Below are 18,445 nucleotides of genomic sequence, written 5' to 3'. Positions count from 1 at the left end.
GATTAGACTTGGAGGGTCTTCTGCTGTTCATGTATCCCAACTTGATTCTTTAGTGGATTATTGACCACTTGGAGGGCGGCGGAGAAGTTTATGCCGAGGGCTTTGGTTTCTTCTTCGATAACACATCGTTGTGTTGTCATTGTGTTTGCATCTCTCTTCCCTTAATCTTTACCGTTTAATTTATGCTGTGGATAGATTAGACTTGGAGGGTCTTCTGCTGTTCATGTATCCCAACTTGATTCTTTAGTAGATTATTGACCGCTTGGAGGGCGACGGAGAAGTTTTATGCTGAAGGCTTTGGTTTCTTCTTCGATAACATATCGCTGTGTTGTCCTTGTGTTTGCATCTCTCTTCCCTTAATCTTTACCGTTTAATTTCTGCTATGGATAGATTAGACTTAGAGGGTCTTCTACTGTTCATGTATCCCAACTTGATTCTTTAGTGGATTATTGACTGCTTGGAGGACAGCGGAGAGGTTTTATGCTGAGGGCTTTGGTTTCCTCTTCGATAACACATCGTTGTGTTGTCCTTGTGTTTGTATCTCTCTTCCCTTAATCTTTATCGTTTAATTTCTGCTGTGGATGTGATTTTATTTGGTTTAGATTATTTATCTATTCTGTGTTAAGGTTATTTACATTTTCTGCACATACATTGTTTGTTGATAAGCTTGAATTGGTAATTTGTTATTTGGGGGTCTAAACGTTCAAGGATATTTTACACACATTTTGAACATTCATTTGGTATCAGAGCGAGTGCACTTGCTATGATTTAATTACCTAAGTGCAATCCTAGACCCCTTAGCTATGGATGAAGCTATGGAAAAGGCTATGCTAAATTGTGGTTTAAATGTTTGTGATAATGACTCTATGAGTATGTTTGAAGGGTGCCCTAACAATGAACTCCTAGAGTTATTAAAAACAAAGAAACATGCTAGAATGTTTGTTCACATGCTGAAATATTTTGAAAATGAGAATCACATCTTACACAATAGTCTATGTGAATCTAATTCGTTGGTTAAGAAGTATAAAAGAAGAAATAGAATATTGTGTGATAAGGTTGATAATCTAAAAAAGAAAATTCAATCTAGCGAGAGCATGTAAAATGAAGATAAGTTTCTGTTTGAAGGTCAAGAGTGCTTGTCCCATGCTTGCCTATTTGTGCACACCTCTTTGAAGGTATTTAATTCATGTTTATGGTATCTTGATAGCGGCTGTTCTCGTCATATGACAGGTGATAAATCACTGTTTAAGTCACTCAAAGAAAATGTTGATGACTATGTAAATTTTGGCGATGGGAGTCATACCCAAGTTCTTGGCAAAGGGATTGTTGAGATACCTGGATTACCTTTATTGAAGGATGTCTTATACATCAAAGGGTCAAATGCAAATATTTTAAGCATCACTCAAATATGTGATGAGGATTTCCTTGTTTAATTCTCAAAGAAGGGGTGCATAATCATTGATGAAGAAGGGATTCAAGTCTTGGAAGGAAAGAGGACTACTGACAATTGCTACGGAGTGGTTCCTATGGCACCAATTTCCTGCAGAATTGCTCGTGTTGACATGTTGGAACTTTGGCATCAAAGATTCAGACATGCAAACTTCAAACAAGTGGCTAAAGTCTCTGAATTTGAAGTTGTTGAGAGACTTCCAAAATTTGGAAAGGTGCAGAAGACTTTTTGTGGTGCATGCCAAATGGGGAAGCAAACAAAGGCAAGTCACCACAAGGTGAATGTGATCGCCACTTTACGATGCTTAGAGCTTCTTCATGTTGATCTAATAAGGCCCACAAGAATTGAAAGTCTTGGAGAAAAAAGGTACATTATGGTCATTGTTGATGATTTCTCAAGATACACTTCGGTTGAATTTCTTAGAGAAAAATCGAAAGCGTGTGAGAAATTAAAAATTCTTTGCAAGAGACTACAAAACGAGAAAGGGGTTCTTATTGTCAAGATAAGGAGTGATCATGGCAAGGAGTTTGAGAATGCAAGATTTGAGTTGTTTTGTGAGAAGAATGGAATCAAAAAGGAATTTTCAGCTTCCAAAACTCCTCAACAAAATGGGGTGGTTGAAAGGAAGAATCAGGTGATTCAATAAATGGTGAGAGTTATGCTACTCAACAAGCAAATTACTCAAAAATTTTGGGGAGAAGCTATGAACACCTCATGTCACATTGGCAATAGAATATATTTTTGAGTGGGAACAAAGAAGACCGCATATGAAATTTGGAATGAAAAGAAGCCAAAAGTGAAGTACTTTCAAGTATTTGGAAGCAAGTGTTACATTCTCAATGATCATGAGAACCTTGGGAAGTTTGATGCGAAAAGTGATGAAGGCATCTTCCATGGGTATTCTACTAATAGCTGGGCATATAGAGTATTCAACAAGAGAACAAAGACGGTAATGGAGTCCATCAATGTGGAAGTTGATGATGCTATAACAAAGGTAAATATGGTTGATGATGGAGAAGGGCCAAGCTCCAAAGAACTCACAACTAAGGGCGAAGCCTAAGATATTGAAGTTAAAGAAACTACACCGGAAAAGGAATCAATTCCTATGAACTCAAAAATGGAAACAAGATCAATGTCTAGGACATCAAGTCCTCTTACTCCTCCAGAAGTTCATCCTCCCATCTCTCGGAATGATGAAGTGTCTACCACAAAGAAGCCATCATCAAGAGTGATCAAAAACCATCGGGCAGTAACATCATTGGATCTTTAGATGAAGGTCTCCGTCTTAGAAAGGGAAACTACTCTGCACCCATGACCATTGCTTCCATGCAATCTTCGAATGACTTGAGTGTGTTAGTGGAAGAGTTGGTGAGCACATCGAAGTGGAGTCGATGGGGATAGCAGAGGAATCCAATGATGAGGAAGAGGAAAGAATAGTGGGACTGCAAGAGACCTGCAATTCCCTCCTTGAAAAGATCGGTAAATATGTAAAAGTGGCTAAAGCAGCCATTAAGAAAATGAAGAAAGCAAAGCAAGACTACAAGAGTCTTTTAGTCCAATACAAGGAGACTAAGTGTGAAATCAAGACGCTGAATGGAGAGCTAACTGAAGCTTACTCAAAGATAAAATTTCTTGAGCTTGAGGTGATTCAAGCTAATGCTAAAGTAGAGCAGGTCTCCTCCAAGAAGCTTGATGAAGTACTTGCTCATCAAAAACCTTTCTCTGACAAAAGCGGATTGGGATACATCGGAGAGAGCAATTCGAGTGTCACAGTGTCCAAGGACATGAAGTTTATGAAAGCTAAGGAACCAATGGTGAAAATCTCTTCTGTTGAAAAAGTGAAGGCGGAGAAGAAGTGGAATGTGACTGACCAACGGTTTTTGTCTAAGTCACCTAACCAATCAATGGTCAAACCTAAGGCTTAAGGGAAATTTCTCCCAAAGTCATAAAGACGTTCGAGAATTCAACATTTCTGCTATCATTGTGGAATTCAAAGACACACCAGACCGAATTGTCATAAGCTTTGGGCATTAAAGAATGGCACTTATCAAAGGCCAAGTGGTCAAAGAAAGAATAAAGGGAACCCCAAGCAATCGAAAGGGGGAGAAGCTATGTCTAATATTGGAGATGTAATGAAGATGATTGATGCATTCACCACCTGCTTGACAAGCTTCAACAAAAGGTTTGAAAGTCAAAACAATAGTACCCAATCCTCTAGGGATATCACCCCATACGCATGTGCTGTGTGGGTGAAGAAGGGTACTCATGCATAAGCATTACAACATGTCCATGCATTAATTTTTCCTATGCTTTGTGACTTTGATTGGTTGTGTGCTTTTTGTTATCGTTCCAGCATGTGTTGAAAATTGTGCTTGTTTGCTCTTTACTTTGAATGTTTTTACATTGTTTTTGATCAATCTTTTCTTGCTTTTGTGTCAAAAATCCAAAAACACATAAAAAGTAGAAAATTCAAAAAGTTTGATCGGCATTGTTGTGTTTTGTCACAAGCATATTTTGCCTTGTACCTTCGTACAAATGGTTGTGTGCATTTTCGAGCATAGTTTGTTCTCTATGCACTCATATCATTATGGGAAAAATCTTAAAATATATGTGATTGTTGTAAATAGATCTTCACACTTGTCATGAATGATTAGCCAATGGTTTTGTTGATCTTGAGATATGCATAGACTTGTGCCTATATATCTTCCCACTCTTTATTTTATTGTTTTTGCTTAAAGAGCTCAACAAATGTAAATCTCCAAATGAAAAGAGATAATGAGCTGCAAAAGCCGTCGCACATACTAGTATTTGACTAAGAAAAAGGGAAAACGACTTGAAATAAATTTATGATGCCCAAAAAGCCAAAGACTAACTCATCAAATTGAAATATCAAAAATTTCAGGCATTGATCTCACAATGAGATGTTATGATTCAAAAGGATCAAATGATATGATGTAAAAGGAGCCAAATGAAAAGCTTCAAGTTATGTAATCAAGTTTTTTGTGGGAGGTCATATATGCATATTTCTATAACTAAGATGGGTCACTTTATCTAGTGGTAATTGTGTATGGCTTGGTTGAATTGATCATTGAAGCTTCACGTTATACTAAATACTATCTCATTGCTAATATCCACACACATCACACATGTCTATGTTCAATGAGTGCTATATTCATTTGTGTGATTGTACTTGATTAAATGTGTTTTCACATGCTCAATCTTTTTTTATCAAACACAAAAAGATTTTTAAGTGCTTAGTTGTTTTTGGAAACTATTTGGTTTTTACAAAAATTGTCAAAATTTCAAAAACAGTGTTGCCCTGTTTTGGCGACTTAGTTGTGGGTTGATCCAATCGAATGCCCCAGTCACGAGCCCACTCAGAGATTTTTTGTGGCTCACTGGTAGGTCAATGTCCTAGTCGTGAAAAATACTTAGAATATTTTTCAAAATTTGGGTTTTTATGTTTCTTGTGACTCAGATTGATGACTTGTTTGCGGGTGGAGGTTCGAATCGCGAGGGGTACTCAAAGATTTTCGTGGCTTACTTCGCGACTCCCTCACGGGTAGAACTTTCTAGTCGCAAAAAACTCTTAGAAATTTTTTTCAAAACTTTTATCCTAAGTGTTCTGGCGACTGGCCCTGGTGACTTGCTCGTAACTTAACCTAGTCGTGAAAATCGCGTGTTTTTGCACAATGAGGGTTATTTTCATGTTTACTTTATGCTTTGTAACATTTTGTTTTTGTCTTAGGTTTGAACTTCATTTTCTCATTTATCTTGCACCCTTCATGCATCATTATCATTGTTCATACCTTTAACTCTTGCCCTTTATTTTCTCCTTGACCCCTTTGTCCATTAGTGTCAAAAAAGAGGAAAGTATACTCTAGAGTAGTATACCGGAGAGTTTAGTCATTTCTTTATGATTGTTTTGGTGTATGATCAAGTTGCTCACATGTTTCACATCATGTTTACTTGATCGCAATTTACTTGTCCTTTTTATTACTTGCTTTACTTGAAGGTCTAATGTGTTTCATACAAGTGTTTCGTACAAGTGTTTCAGGTTATAGGTATAAATGTTCCAAGTTCATCACAACTCCTATGACTTATGATAGGGGGGTGATATGATAGAGGGAGAAAGAGAGAAAGAGCTTTGCATTATATTAACTATGTTTTTGCTTTGCTCATAATTTATGATTTTGCTTAGCTATTTAAAGTACTTTGTTTTGTACCGTTGCTTTGTAGCGTAGTACTTGTTTAATGTTTTTGCATTTTCTTTAAGTACATCACTCTTGTGCCCTAATAGGATCTTGTTCCTAGATGTATATATGTTTTGTGCATTGGTTGAGTGTTGGACATGCAAATGATACTTTGCATTTAAGCTTATTAGCTTGCATGTCCGGATGTTCATTCCATATGTGAATGAGCATTGTGGTCACTATTCTATAGTGATTGCTTGTATGGTCAAGCCATGGTTTATTGCTTTATTCCATTTTGCTTGATCGCTTTGTGCTTGCTTCATTTGAATTACAAGTTTTCTACATACAATGATTAAATTGTGTTGTTGTGTTTCAAGAGATACTTGTTCTTATGATTCAAGAGCTTCACAGATTCTAGAGTTAGGTGTGAGTGAGTTTTGTTCAACTATCCCCAACTCACATGTTAAGTCTAGAGTTTGTTTTAGGATTTTGTCACGGAATAGCCAAAGGGGGAGATTGTAAGGTTGAATTTAATCAACCATCTTGTTGGCTTTATTCCGTGCCAAATTTTCTTGTAATTTAGCAATTAGTAACCCTGTATTTAGGTGGGAATCATGTAAGGGTAGTGTGTGAGAGCATGTGAAGAAATGTTCAAGATTGTGCAGTGAAGCAGAGACTTGCGGCTAGATTTTGCGGGTGGCTTGCGGCTTGCAAGCCGCCAAAAGATGCACATGAGTGAAGCATGCAGAGGAGCTGAACCGTCATGCCAGCTATAGCACTATAGGACAAAAAGTCAAGACTGGCCATTCAGTTAGCTCACGGCTTGGACTCACGACTTAGTTAAGTCGTAAGGCCAAGTCACCAGTTCACTCTGTTATGAAAAACTGACTCTTCGCATTCTTTTCTCACTCTAGTATAAATACCCCTTGTACCCACGAAGTATTGAGAGCTTCCAAAGAGAATTTTAAGAGAGAAACCCTAGAGAAAAATAAGATTAACTCATCCACAATCTTTACATAGTGACTTTTCAAATTCCTCAACTCTCACGCTTTCCATTGTTACATCCTTGAGAGGTTCATTTCAAATCCTTTTCTCACTATACCTATATCTGTGAGAAGGCTTTTTGGTGCTTGGGAAGCAGTTAGGAAGGAACTAATTCATATTGGTTGATGCTATGTGTTATAGCGGAATCCGGTAAGCTAAAGAAGAAATATGTTCGATGTAACCTCATTGGAGTAGGAGCTTAGAGGGCTTAGGTACACTGGGTAGATTAGACTTGGAGGGTCTTCTACTGTTCATGTATCCCAACTTGATTCTTTAATGGATTATTGACCGCTTGGAGGGTAACAGAGAGGTTTCATGCCGAGGGCTTTAGTTTCCTCTTCGATAACACATCGCTGTGTTGTCCTTGTGTTTGCATCTCTCTTCCCTTAATCTTTACCATTTAATTTCTGTTGTGGATGTGATTTTATTTGGTTTAGATTGTTTATCTATTCTGTGTTAAGCTTATTTACATTTTCCGTACGTACATTATTTGTTGATAAGCTTGAATTGGTAATTTGTTATTTGGGGGTCTAAACGTTTAAGGGTGTTTTACACACATAGTGATGGCAGAATGATGCTAGAACAATGCTCGTATAGCCTACAGCCTACTTTACTACCACAAGCAAGGTAGTGATGAGACAAGCATAGGTGCATATAGCGTGAATATGCACCTATGGTTGCCTACATGTTCATGCATCAAACAAAAGATGATTAATAAACTTGAAACTTGAAGATCAAGTCCAGAAAAAACCTCAATTAGAAAAATATTCACATGAGGTTGTTTTGTGAAAAACTCCATATTTGATTCACTATTTCTAATGAATCTTAGGTTTTCTCCTAGGATTTTCTCTATGTTTTGAAAAGGTACAATGTAAGGTTTTATATAGTGAGAAAATAGGGGTTTGGAACAGCTCCTAGACAATGTGGGATTAGTTCCAAACCTCAACTTTAATGTAGAAAACTTGCCTTTCATTGTTTTTGGAACCCTAGCATGCGTACGCATGCTTGTGTATGCATACGCATGCGTACGTAGATCTGGATCATGAATGCACATACGCGTTTATGCTTACGCATGCCCTAGGGTTTCTGTGGCCTTTATTTTTCAAAAATAGCTTTATTTAGTTCACAAAAGAGTAAAATTTTCCTAAAATACTCTCCTTAAGTCAATTTTAATTTGATCAGCCCCTAAACCAACCTTGGGCTTTAGAATTTCAACATCATTGGGGAACGGGGGCCCGAGTTGAACTAGGGGTATAGAAGATGTATTTCGATGGAGCTATGAACCAATATGGAAGTGGGATGGATCCCATATACCTTTGGCAATCAAGTTGAACTTCGAGGCAACTAGCAACATGGTAGAATATGAGGATTGTATCACTGGAATGGAAGCTTAAGTGTAGAAATTGTGGAAGGTGAAAAAGGTAAACTTGAAATCTTATTACCAATATTTAGAGAATTTGACCAAAACCTTTAATAAGATTGACACAACCCTTAGGGATAGAACAAAGTTATAAGTTGGTACACAAGGAGAGGGCAAAGTCTTTAGTTTTGGCTATAGAATAAGAAGGAGTCCCTTGGTATTTTGACATCATGAAATTCCTGGAATTAGGAGTATATCTAGATGGTGTTGATAAGAGAGAACGTCGTTCATTTAGGATGATGGCAATGAAATACATCCTATGTGGAGGTCAGCTCTATAAGAGGTCTTGTGATGGCATACACCTTTGTTGTCTAAAGAAATAAGAAGTCGAAAGAGTAATGGAACAAGTCCATCGAAGGATTTGTGGCCCTTATATGAATGGGAGAATGTTGCCTAAAAGGATCCTAAGGATGGGATACTATTACAAAACAATGGAAATCAATTGTGTGAACTTTGTGAAGAGTTTCCACGATTGCCAAACACATGCAAATTTGAACCATGTACCACCTAGTGAGCTGCATAGTTTAACCTCTCCTTGGCCTTTCTAAGTATAGGGCATAGATGTGATTGGGAGAATAGCCCCTAAGGTTTTGAACGGAGATGAATACATCCTAGTGGCGATTGACTACTTCACCAAGTGGGTAAAGGGAGCCTTCTACTCCATACTGAAAGCCAAGCATATGGCTCGATTCATAAAGAACAACATCATTTGCCGATTTGGAGTGCCACAATAGATCATCTTAAACAGTGGTTCCCACTTTGAGGGATAGGTTTGAAGGATCATGGAGTTGTACAATATTAAGCATCCCAAGTCTTCACCATATTGACTGTAGACTAATGGGGCTATAGAAGTAGCCAATAAGAACATCAAGAATATCCTAGCCAAGATGGTAGTGACATACAAATATTGGCCGAAAACTTCCATTTTCCTTATTGGGTTACAGAACTTCTATCTGTGCATTGATTAGGGCAACCCCCTACTCTTTAGTTTATAGGAGTGAAGCGGTACTTCCCATTGAAGTGGAGATAAAATCGTTTAGGGTGCTAGTAGAAACCAAAGTCCTAGAGGAGGATTGGATAAGAGAAAGATATGAATAGTTGGCTTTGATAGATGAGAAGAGAGCTAGAGTACATTACCATGAATAAGTGTTTGTTCATTTAGACCCCTTAAACTAGATTGTTTAACCTAATTAATTAATCAAGTTGATTATTAGATTTATTATTCAGATCTAGGTTAAACAAATATATATCATATCATGCACAAATACGGAAAAGTAAATAACACCATGATATGATGACTTATGAAAACTAATGAAATGAACCGTTTCGAGGTAAAAACCTGGGAAGGATTTGATCTAGCTATCCTTAAGGTAAAGTAAATCCACTATAAGAGAATCATAGTTTTTGCAAAAGATTTAACCCTAAATCTAATGCTATCTCATGTAGTAACTTATTGACACGACCATGTGCAAGCTCCAAATCCATGGACTCCTTCTCTCCTTGGATTTACACCAACACAAGCTTTCTTGCTTGTGACTTTGAGATCCTACTCAAAGGTTTCAGATCACCATCAATAATGATCTTGTTGCAGCAACTAGATTCTACCAATGCTTAACTGTAGATCTTGCTTTGGCAGATTCTTGTGTAGTTTGAAGGTACATAACCTCTTGAATCTCACAAAGAGTAACACACAAGTCTTCTCAAAAGTCTACAAAATGTAGTTAGGGTTTCCCTTTATATGTGGACAAGTTAGGATGAATCCCTAAATATTTTTGCAGGCTTGGGCCTGATTTAAAATTTGCAGAATTTATTTTCCTGCGATTTTTGATCAATCAAGCCTAATTCTCGATTGGTCGAGCAAGGCAGAAATTGACTCCCTTTTTCTGTAGTCAACTGAACTTGAAGCTTGTAACCAACACCTGTAAGCATTGCCTAACACATAGACTAGACATATTTTGTTCTTGGTTTGACAACACATTTAAAAATATGATTCTAAACATTTAAACCTAAACCTTTAGAACCTAACAATCTTCCCCTTTGGCAATTTGTGACAAAACACACATATACAATGAAATGCTTAAATTTAGATACCATCCCAATTACAATATATTGCCCTAATACAATTTTAACACAACTACTAACTATTAGTTGCTAGTATAGACAACAACTGTTGAAAGAATTAACTTGTAAATTCCTAAAATACTGAAAACAAATCATAAATGCATGTGTGGAAAATACAATAACACAATCAAAGTAAAAATCTAATCTTTAATTCACAAACCCTATAAAGAGACAGTAATATCAAAATGAATAACCTCATCATCAATAAATATCATAGTCAATAATCACATCAATGTTTGTGAAACAAGAACAAAAACACTAAACATATATAAACAATGAAGAAAATCAAAATCAAAACAAAAGAAAATACATCAACCTCCTCCTAAATACAATAACTCTACAACCCCTAAGTACAAAAAGTCCTAAACCTACTCCCCCTTTTTGTTACAAATTGCCAAAGGCAATATCAATCATCAGAAGGTGGAGGAGCTGGAAATGTACCCCTATACTCGATAAAATATGCTCTCAATGAAGCAACCTCAGTCAACAACTCATCCAGAAGCTGTATGTAGGTTGCTTGAGTAGTAATGAAAGACTCCATCATGGCATAGAGTGGTAGAGGAGGGGTCACAATAGGGTCAACGTCATCAAAACCACTAGAAGGATCCACAGCAGCAGTCAGATCCACAAAAGTCTCCCTAGCAGTAGGCATAGCACCAGAGGTAGGAGTTGTAGTAGAATCTTCTCCTCATGATCTCCTTGAAGTCCTAGTGCTTGGTTCAACACTCTTCATCTGTGTCTGTTGCTGTTTAAGAAAGGTGGCTCCTATAGGGGTAGTGATGTGAACTAACTCTAAGGGAGGAGAATCAGACAACCCTAGAAACCTCAAAATCCTATTTATATACATAGGAAAGAATAATTTTTGATCTTTACTCTTACTCCTAGAAATATCAACAATGGTGTGAATAAACAAAGAGGGAAAATACATAGAACCATTTGTAATAAGAGCATAAAGAAAAGCACATCTATCTATAGGAATTGTATGAACATGGGAAATAGGATAGAAGTTATGATAGGAAATCCATAAATACAAAGAATTAAGCTCAGTAAACTCACAAGAATTGATTCTTGGTTTATTTCCCCAAGAAACAGACCTACCACAGTGTAAGGACATCATATCATCAACAAAAGGAAACTTAGTGTATGGATATGTGGGTTTAGGAACTAAAGGCACTCCTAAAGCTTCATAAACTATTTGCTTAGAGATGGTAAACTTTTGACCTTGAATCCAGGAAGTTGAGTAATGACCACCTGAACCTCAGAATAGACAGAGAGGTTTGAATAAAACTCTCTAATCAATGCTGCAAAAGGAGGATCAAACACCTCAAATAGAGAAACGCAGCTCCTAGACACAAAGTTCTTACAGATGGAGGGATTTAACTCACTCAACACAATCTCCCTTTCACCCCAAATAGACCTATATTTAGTTAAGGTCTCATAGGTCTCCTCACATTTGGCAGACAAAAACCTAACTCTACCAACTAGAGTTGAACCAGAAGAGGAAGACCTAGGGTTCCTATTTGCTCTAGTCTTAAATTTTCTATTAAACTTAGGAGCTATAACTAAAAACAAAAACAAAAACAACACAACAAAAACCAGGGACAGATTGCATTAAAATGGGTTAGAGACAAGATAACATGGAATTTTTGAAAAACTATATGATGCATGACATTAGAATACACATGATGCATGATCTAATGCTCCAAAATAGTTCAATTTTAACACAATTTTGAAAATTGAACAAGAAAATTAAGAATTTCACAAAATCCCCAATTTCGAAAAGCCTAATTTTCAAAAATTCTTATATTGATCATTTGAACAATTTAACAAGTATAAAACATGTTATAATCACTCAATCAAACAATATTACAAGCCAATTTTACTCAATTTTACCCAATTGAATAAAATCCCTAAATCTCTCAAGAACATAAGAACCCTAATTTGAAAAATCTTTATAAACCATGAAAATTTTGAGGTTAAAGCATGGAAATCATGTTTAAAGGATGCATGAACAAAAACCCATGAGTCAGATTTGACAAAAAATTTAAAAAAATAACATGTGTTCCAATGCAACATTGCGACCTATCAGAACTGATGGAGCTATAAAGGTGGTTTGGTGTTTTAAACTTATTGATCTTCTTTCATGGATAATCTCTTAAATATTTGTTGTTGAATCTACTTATCCAAAAAAAAAAAAAAAATTTGTTGTTGACTCTTGCATGCATTATAGGTGGGTCAAAAAAGGGCGAGATCACTTGTTGAGTTAGAAGATGGTGGGCAGCTTAATAAGAAAGTTCGACTAGGAACTCCTGCCACCCAATGGATCTCAGTCTATAATTCCCGATCAGCAATGAAGCAGAGGTGAATGACGCTCAAATATTGTTGGACTTAGAGGCCAATCCCCCTTCTTCTATATTAGTAATAGTACCTAGAGATTTCTATAAAAATATATATTGTTTCTGTCTGACAATTTTTTGGTTGATGTGTAGCTTTGATAATAACTCAAAGTCATGTTCTTTGTTTTGTATGGTTAAAAAAATTAACATTGGAGTCTTATCATTAAATCATTTGAAGCACAATTTAAGGTCACTGTGGGAATTAGTTATAGATATTTACATCATATCTTGGTGTTTAGCTAGGCTACTTGATCTCTTTCTGAAAGGAGAATGCATATTAAAGTTATAGATATTATACTGGAATCAGCTGTTATACCTGCTTTTCGTTGGTAGTCTTATTCGAATCTTTACAGAGGGAAAGAGCCTTTTGAGATTGAATCCATGATCACCTTTGATTGCGTTGGCTAAAACTTTTACTTAATGACGGCCAATTATAATTGTTAATGTAAAATTATCTGTTTTCACTTGTTGGTTTTAGATTCTTTATCTTATTTACAAGTAATGGCATGCCTTAACTGCAGGTATCACTACAATGTTATGGATTCAAGACTAAACCAGCATGCGGATAAAGGAAGAGAAGATGGTTTGTACATTAGCTGTGTATCTTCATCATTGAATTTGTGGGCCATCGTTATGGATGCAGGGACAGGTTTCACATCCCAGGTTTATGAACTATCACCCATGTTCTTGCATAAGGTGGGTATTACCATAACTTGTCATCATCACTGACAGCATGTCAAAATCATGCCCTGAAAACTTATCCAAATTTCTACCTAATTCACTGCCTTTCTCTTTACCTGTATAAAAAAGGAAAACTATAACTTGACATCTTTTTTTGAACCTCATATTCAATAACATGGTGGTTTAGCTACTTCATTTCTTCTAATTTTATTTGTCAGGAGTGGATAATGGAACAGTGGGACAAGAATTACTACTTCATTTCTTCATAAGGTGGGTCAACTACCTTAAAGATATTTGATGCACACACAAAGTAAAGTAAAAATTTAAAAAAATCTAAGGAATGCAAGAAGTAATGGATCCGTTGGGATTCTAATAACCCCACCCTCGTTGCAGGATACTAGGGGGATAATGACCGCGTCTTGTCCTCGTGTAGGGAAGAGCTGGTTGTCGTTTAGATGGTGAAATCGTGAAAGTTAACATCTTCGGGAATCATGTATTTCCTCCTAACTAAGGCCATGCTACCCTTGGTATTCGCTAGATGTGAAAACTTACCCAGTTGGAGGACAACAAACTACCAAACTAAACTCGGAAAAAAAAAAAGACTTTGAAAAAGAACCAAAGAGAGGAAACAAAACGAACTAATAGGATTTGCTAAGAGGGATGAGTGCTCGGGAAGAGAGAATCATTGTTCAAGAAGCAAGAAATGGACTCGAGAGGTGAGAATCAAAAAGTGAAGAGTGAGGAAAAGGGAATGCAATTTATAAGGGAAAACCGCCTTGAACTGAATATCAAGAGGTCAACCAAGTAGCTACGTTATCACGGCAGTGAATGTCTCCTGGGAATGGGATAACCAGATAGAACGTTGGGATTGACAACTGCCATACTCATGAATCATGTTTGTCCAACCCATTAAACGGGAAAAATACACTGGGATCCATTCTCATGTGAAGGGAAGAATTTATGTATCTGATATATGATATACCTTTTCTATTAGGTGAGGGGCAAGTCAAGTGACATCATCCAAAGAGAATTGGAGCAGGAGGGGATCCGGCATACCACTAGGACTTCAGTACTCCTAAGAATTAGGGCCCCAAACCAAAACCACACGTATTTAATCCCAAAACTTTTTTCTCTACATTTAAATTAAAGGGAAAAAGAACCCATAATAGAGATTTGAAGCAGAGAAATAGTGAAATACCAGCAACTGAACAACCTTCTTGTGTGTGTATCTGGAAAGATTGAGTGTCCTGTTTATAATATTCTTTGAGAGAATTGTTATTCCTTGGTCTTAAATGTGGTTCTCTAAAATTGATATAAATATATTTATTGAGTTTATTTCCACTAACCACTACAAATCCTTTACAAGATTTTAAGATGAAATACTCATCGTTGTTCTATACAAATATTACCCTAAAATAGCATAATGCCTATGAGTGATTGGAGCAGGTGTAAGGGACTTCTGAATACAAACTTTTTATATTAGTTTTTGTGTTTTATTTAATGTTTCATCAATCACAACTTATTAAGTATTTTTTTTTAAAAAACAAATTTAAACTTTGGCTATTTTATAAAAAATGTCAAATAAATACATGACAGGTTGTGATTAGTGGAACACAACAAGTGGTACAGAAGATTTGTATAGGAACATCTTGAATTAGAAAACTAATTATTTGACTAAATGCAAACAATTTTTCCTAACTTTTTTTTTTTAATAAAACAATGTCTTCAGTACTTACATGTAGATGAGAGACCGACTTTTTCGAGTAGGCAGAGTGCCATCTAACTTATTGTTTCCAAGAGACCTGACAATGAAAACAATAGTACATTCATCAATACAGAGAGGAATCTGTTGAGATGTAAACATGCCGAGTCAAGAAAATGTGGTACATTACAAGTGAGTGAGAGACCTCATTAGGAAAAGAGAGTTCGGAATTTTTCCTTTTATACTGTTGAAGCTCAAATCCCTAAAAAAAGAAAAGTAATATTATCACATGGGCAGAGAAGTCATTACAAAATAGTTCCAAGATATATAAAACTAGTAGTCTACAAGAAGTGGGATGAGAAGAAGATTTAAAAAAAAAAAAAAAATAAAACATTGGTCCTTCATTCGAATCATTTTTTAAGGGTATTTTACTTGTAAAATTTTAATATTGACATCCTCACAAATTTTATGACTTTTTAAATATTTTTTAAAAAAGACTTTATTTTATTAGTTGTTAAATTTGTTTCTTCAAAAAAATATATCTATCTTCACGTGTATCCCAATAGTCATCCTCCAATGGGTATTACTTACATATGTGTCAAATTTTGGTGTCCTCCAATGTTCAATGGAATTGAATCAGAAATGTTGTTATTCCTCAAATATCTGCAACACATGTAATTAAATTGTTATACCTTCATTCTCAAAAAAAAAAAAAAAAAAAAAAAAATTGTTATACCTTATTCCGGAAGGGACACTAAAAAGGAAAGAAAACATATTTATGAAATTTTGAACCATAGCCCGCTTTCCTGTTGCCTTACAAGATACTTATCGACCTCATATCTTTTATAAATGCCAGTGAAGAACCCCCATTAGACACATCGCTTATCATCCTACAACATCACACATGCTATTGTTACTATTACGCATTTGCAAAAAAACATAATAAACTAAACTTTCTAAGAGATGTAGACACTCACAAGTGTTTCATAGAGGTCAAATTGGATAACGTTGATGGTATTGGACCTTCAAAAGAGTTTCCTTCAAGCCTCCTATGGAAGAAATTGGGTGTCGTAATATATAAATTTGTGCACAAATTTTTCTTTTTAAGAAGAACAACAATTTTTGACATTGACTTTGTAGTGTAACAAAAACTTGAGCTTGATTGATCATGATTTACAAAATTGACTTACAAAAAACTAAGCGATGACCAATTCCCTCTGAATTCTGGTATCTTGCCTGTGAGTTCATTGTCTGATGCCCACCTGATACCAAAAGAAGTATTTTCTCAACAATTCTCAATCATATGAAACTTTTTTCATTAGGGTTTACATTGTACTAGTTATATAAATCTTACATTGTAGACTAGACAAGTATGTAAAACGTAAGATTTAATTATATTGCTAATACAATGTAAATTAAGAATTTTCCTTTTTGTTAATATCTGAAATACACAGTTTAAGTTTAAGTGAATTCTCATTTTTGTCCATAAAAGTTTCATTTTGTCAAATTCATCCTTCAAATTTACATTTGTGATCAAGTTAATCCTCCACTGCCATTAGAAAGCCACCCAATAAATAGCTTTAAAAACCAATGTTGCTTTGCTAAGAACTTTATACCTCAACTCAACTGGTTGACATTTCTTAGTGTTTTCTTCTAATTTTTAATATTACAAAAATTATTACATTTTTTAAAGGCACTTTACCAACACATCTCTCTCTTGTAATTGTCGTCAAAGAAAATCATATGTATTGCAAAACAACTTTGACCAGGCGGACTCAAGAACTAAGCCAGTTAGACCCCAATTTGTTCCAAAATTTTAAGGGTTTTAAGATGTCCATTAAATAGACAAAAGGCCCCAAAATTTTTGTAAAAAAAAAATAAAAAAAAAATAAAAAAATTCCTATCATTATAGAATGATTATTGATTTTTTTAAAATGAAAAAAAAAGAATATATATATATATATATATTTTTTTTTTTTTCTCCATCTCCAAGCAAACCTCTAAAATAAATACCGAGCTAATAGAAATCTAACACTATATATTGAAATCCTTAACTGTTAAAAGAATGTAATGAGCTTGCTATGAATGTGCTGAATAATCATTGAAAATCAAAATTTCTTACAACTTGTAAAAGAAATTAAAAAAATCTAAATAGAAAAACTATATTAGTAATTTTGCTTCTCAAAAAAAGAACATGGTTTTAAAACATATATATTTGATTAAATAATACTTAATTAATATTTAAATATTAAAAAAGCAACTAAATTTAATCATCCTAGACCTTATAATGTATTGACCCGACCCTGCTTTGACATGGGGTTTGCTACTCTCTCCCAGTCCCTTCATGACCTAGACTCACCCCTCTGACCTATGGTCTCTCCACCATGCCAAACACCATCCACCACTCCAAACACCATCCTTCTTGACGAGTTGATTGTTGAAATATAATCTCCCTTCTTCCTTTCTCACCCAATACAATCATAGTTGTCATTATCATATCATGTATCGTACATTAATGACAACTATGATTGTAATAGTGCTTGAGTTACATTTATTATTCTTTAATTAAAATGAATTTTAGTAATCTTTTAATATATATTTTCAACCGTTTTTACTAAAATTTAGTATTTAATTTTTTTTAATATAATATTCAATGGTAGGTTTCTAATGACAATGGACAAAAGAACTTACTTGATAACTAAAACAAACTTTAAGGATGAATTTAAAAAAAATATATATATATTAGAGACGAAAATGAGAATTTATCCAAACTTACAAGGTATAATTTGATTTTAAATTTTTTTTAATTATCTTTACCATTATCTAGATTTTAGAAAGTTTTCAATGGAGAAAAGTTGTGAGCTAGTTCTTACACAAACTGAAGGTTTTTTAAATTGGAAAATGTTGAAGGAATCTCACCGCTAAATCCACAACTATGAATGTATCTGTCAAGGTAAACAATGTACATGTAAATTTACTGACAATAATTAAATAATTCAACAACTGAAAGACAAGTCGCAACTGTCAAGCCATTATTCAACTCTCATTTAATTTGCTAACTATTCAAGAGAACAATGTTAAAAGATTCTCATGGTATGTATGCTCGAACTAAATATCTAAACAATGTGATTGTTTGGCATCAATTCTTTGCAATAGCTGTATAATATCCCCAAATCACTCTTGTGGTTACTAATTTACTATACCATATGGCTAAGAAACTGATGTAAGGAACGTAATAACTTTAACAATATATTGCTGACATAATTTGTAGTGGTTTTAGTAATATCATTTTCACTTGGCGGTTTATTATTGGCATCGTTTTTATCATATACCAATCACAATAAACCATGTTAGCAATAGTAAAATACAATTGAATAGATTTGCAGCACTAACAGTACTGAAAATGTAAGTTTAGCATTATAAAGAGATAGAGGTTGA

General features: G+C 35.0%; 1 protein-coding gene across 4 annotated transcripts in view; it reads right to left on the bottom strand.

Moving 5' to 3' along the window:
* Positions 1 to 10,427: 10,427 nt before the first annotated feature.
* Positions 10,428 to 18,445, bottom strand: part of LOC126720675 (probable LRR receptor-like serine/threonine-protein kinase At1g56140) — a 32,845-nt gene continuing 24,827 nt past the window's right edge. Inside the window, exons 7-14 of one of the 4 annotated variants that reach the window (XM_050423422.1) lie at positions 17,881 to 17,952; positions 16,198 to 16,269; positions 15,985 to 16,056; positions 15,826 to 15,897; positions 15,599 to 15,670; positions 15,198 to 15,269; positions 15,042 to 15,107; positions 10,428 to 11,790 (exon numbers count right to left, since the gene is read on the bottom strand). In XM_050423422.1, the coding sequence (XP_050279379.1) occupies positions 11,778 to 11,790; positions 15,042 to 15,107; positions 15,198 to 15,269; positions 15,599 to 15,670; positions 15,826 to 15,897; positions 15,985 to 16,056; positions 16,198 to 16,269; positions 17,881 to 17,952 (511 nt within the window). In that variant the 3' untranslated portion in view covers positions 10,428 to 11,777. Of the gene's footprint in view, positions 11,791 to 15,041; positions 15,108 to 15,192; positions 15,270 to 15,598; positions 15,671 to 15,743; positions 15,898 to 15,984; positions 16,057 to 16,197; positions 16,270 to 17,880; positions 17,953 to 18,445 lie in introns of those variants that run through there. The other 3 variants (XM_050423423.1, XM_050423424.1, XR_007653599.1) reach the window with 3 other exon arrangements.

The sequence above is a fragment of the Quercus robur genome, chromosome 4 (genome assembly GCF_932294415.1).
Source record: "Quercus robur chromosome 4, dhQueRobu3.1, whole genome shotgun sequence".
NCBI classification, from domain to species: Eukaryota; Viridiplantae; Streptophyta; class Magnoliopsida; order Fagales; family Fagaceae; genus Quercus; species Quercus robur.
Note: the sequence above shows the minus strand (reverse complement) of the source record. Positions and strands in the feature narration are given on the sequence as shown.